Source organism: Sphaeroforma arctica, assembly GCF_001186125.1.
Source record: "Sphaeroforma arctica JP610 unplaced genomic scaffold supercont1.611, whole genome shotgun sequence".
NCBI lineage: Eukaryota > Ichthyosporea > Ichthyophonida > Sphaeroforma > Sphaeroforma arctica.
The window spans coordinates 27,659-30,015 of NW_014039947.1; the positions used below are offsets into that span (position 1 = coordinate 27,659).

At 41.5% G+C, this 2,357-nt stretch overlaps 1 protein-coding gene across 1 annotated transcript; it reads right to left on the reverse strand.

Annotated features, from left to right (window-relative positions):
* Window positions 1-744: 744 nt before the first annotated feature.
* SARC_07597 (hypothetical protein) lies at window positions 745-1,370 on the reverse strand (the record flags this gene model as incomplete). Its single annotated transcript, XM_014298458.1, has 2 exons — window positions 745-885; window positions 1,284-1,370. The coding sequence occupies 2 exons, from the start codon at window positions 1,368-1,370 to the stop codon at window positions 745-747; spliced, it is 228 nt and encodes a 75-aa protein (XP_014153933.1).
* Between the last annotated feature and the right edge of the window lie 987 nt (window positions 1,371-2,357).

A 2,357-nucleotide genomic window follows, 5' to 3' on the forward strand; every position in this document is an offset into this window, starting at 1 on the left:
ATATCGCTTCTAAAGCTAAACATATAAAACAACAAATATAATAATAATTCCAATACGGGTTTAATTTGGGTCGTTCGTGTTGTTATGGCTTGTATGGAAGAATCAAACGCAAACCTGTGCACCAGAGCAATACTAAATACCTGCCGACCTAAAATTCTAGTAGATGTGATGCAGAATCAACTTCCACTGCTATTCTGGAATCGAAAGTTCGATACAATTCATTTCCAAAAAAAGCGTTGGGTGCCCCGAACAAAAAAAATGAATCCCATTTTCGCGCAGCCTACCACCGGATCACACATCAGGGATACGCGTATTTGTCATCCGCGGGGAAGAGAGCTGTGTGTTTAGTGCTGCAAGTAATGGAACAAGTAAATAATGAGTCAGGACCACAGTACATAGGCATGCAAAGAGTGGGCGAGGCCAACATTTATGTGCAGGCAATAAAACCGTATCAAATGTCAGCGCAGATCAAAACGACATAAAGATGAACTGCGACAAAAAAAAATGCCAATCAAACAAAGGACAGTATTTGTAAGTGATGACAAGCTGCGTCTCCTTGATTGCTCAAAGAATGGTGCAGACTAGTGGGTATGGAAGATTTATGGCCGTGAACTACTACGCATATAGTCAGCCATTTTTAATCGACGATTGCGACTTGAGTGAGAAACATTGGTATCGTGGGTACGTCATATTTCACCAAGTTGACCGAGGTGTATCTATATCACGTCACGTTTACTACCACACTTACGCTGAGCGAGGCGTGTTCATCATGTCAGCCACCGTGTCTCTCCACTCCTTATAATGGTCCGTTTCTTTGTGGGCGGCCGGGGCATCGGGGTTGCTGTATATTTCTATCAGCGTGAACTTCGTATTGTCGTCATTATTCTGCATAAAGGTCAGAATATCAAAACAGCTCTCCGAAAACTAAATAATCAATTAGTTGGTAGCGGCAGAATAGCAGCTCCCACCTTCACGTTGAACGAGGCACCTTAATTACGTGCATGTCAATGCGTAGTCTGTGTTCCGGTGCGTATATGTTTCCAGGGATTGAGCTTACTACCAAAATGATCACTGTCGTAGTGCACCAACAACATCTGCGCCACCTAGAGCTTCGAACAACTGCATGGACACCTTGTACATCCAAAATATAAACCCGAACGTGGATGCAACCAGAATTCTGCACGCGTATTCGAGATTCATAATTCGGAAGAAGAAAAAACACCTCACAATTTGTGCTGTCCGCAAATAATCAAACACGTGCTTTTTAAGTGCGAAGTGTATACCTGTAGAAGATCGAAGCGGACGATGCCTGACTCTTTTTGAGAAGCTGTGGCGTTTTTGATGGATGCATCGATGAAAGCCTGCTCCATTCCGGGCTGATGTGATATAGGGATTCAAACTAGATATTAATATGGGTAGTTGAGTCTGGTAACAGCCTGTGTGTGATTGCGGAAAGTGGCAAAGTCCTGACGGTGTCATAATGTTCCAATCCCCGCTTGAAAAAACTGCGATAGTCAGAGTTCCTGAGCTGAAAACCAATAGGTGAGAGACCTTTTGTAAGCAAGATCAGCGAGAATGCCCCTTTGATGTATGCTAGTTGCAAACGTGTCTTTTGCTCATAAGATAAATACTACTGTCTACACACCGTTGGAGGGTTTACGTGAATACGAAAGTACCAAAAAACGTTAAAGCATACAAGCGCTGAACACTGAAGTGTTAACTGACGTTCTATCGAACAACCCTTCGAGATTGCTTCATCAGCTACACAAGCAATTGATATAAGTACGAATATGGGAAGACTCCTCTTTTCTGATTGCCTACATTCTCGATAATACCACATAATAGGAGGAAATTTTCACCATATATAGACCTAAGCCATTATACGGCGAAAGAACAGATATATGTTTGCATCGTAATTCGTCTTTTGTTAATTACTGTGTACACATTACTGGACGGCAGATGTGAACACGACAATACCAAACAAAGTCAAATCATACAAGCACGGAAGTATTAATAGATGTATGTACTAAGAAACAACCCTTGAGATTGCTTTATCACCTGCACAAGCGATTAAATGAAGTACGCCTATATAAAGCCTCCTCGCATTTCTCATCGCCTACAATCTTGATACTGCTAAAGTCAAACACATACATGAAGCAATTCCCACCATTTTTAGGCCTGAGCCATTATACGGCGGAAACAGAGATATATGTGTACATTGGGAATATCTACGAGGTGGCACTGCACGATACTTTCCCTAAACTTTTAGCAAGCAATTAGTGCATATAGCTGAGTTTAGAACATAAATATTAATTGAATAGATCAATATGACATACAATGCTCAATTCTCATGCACA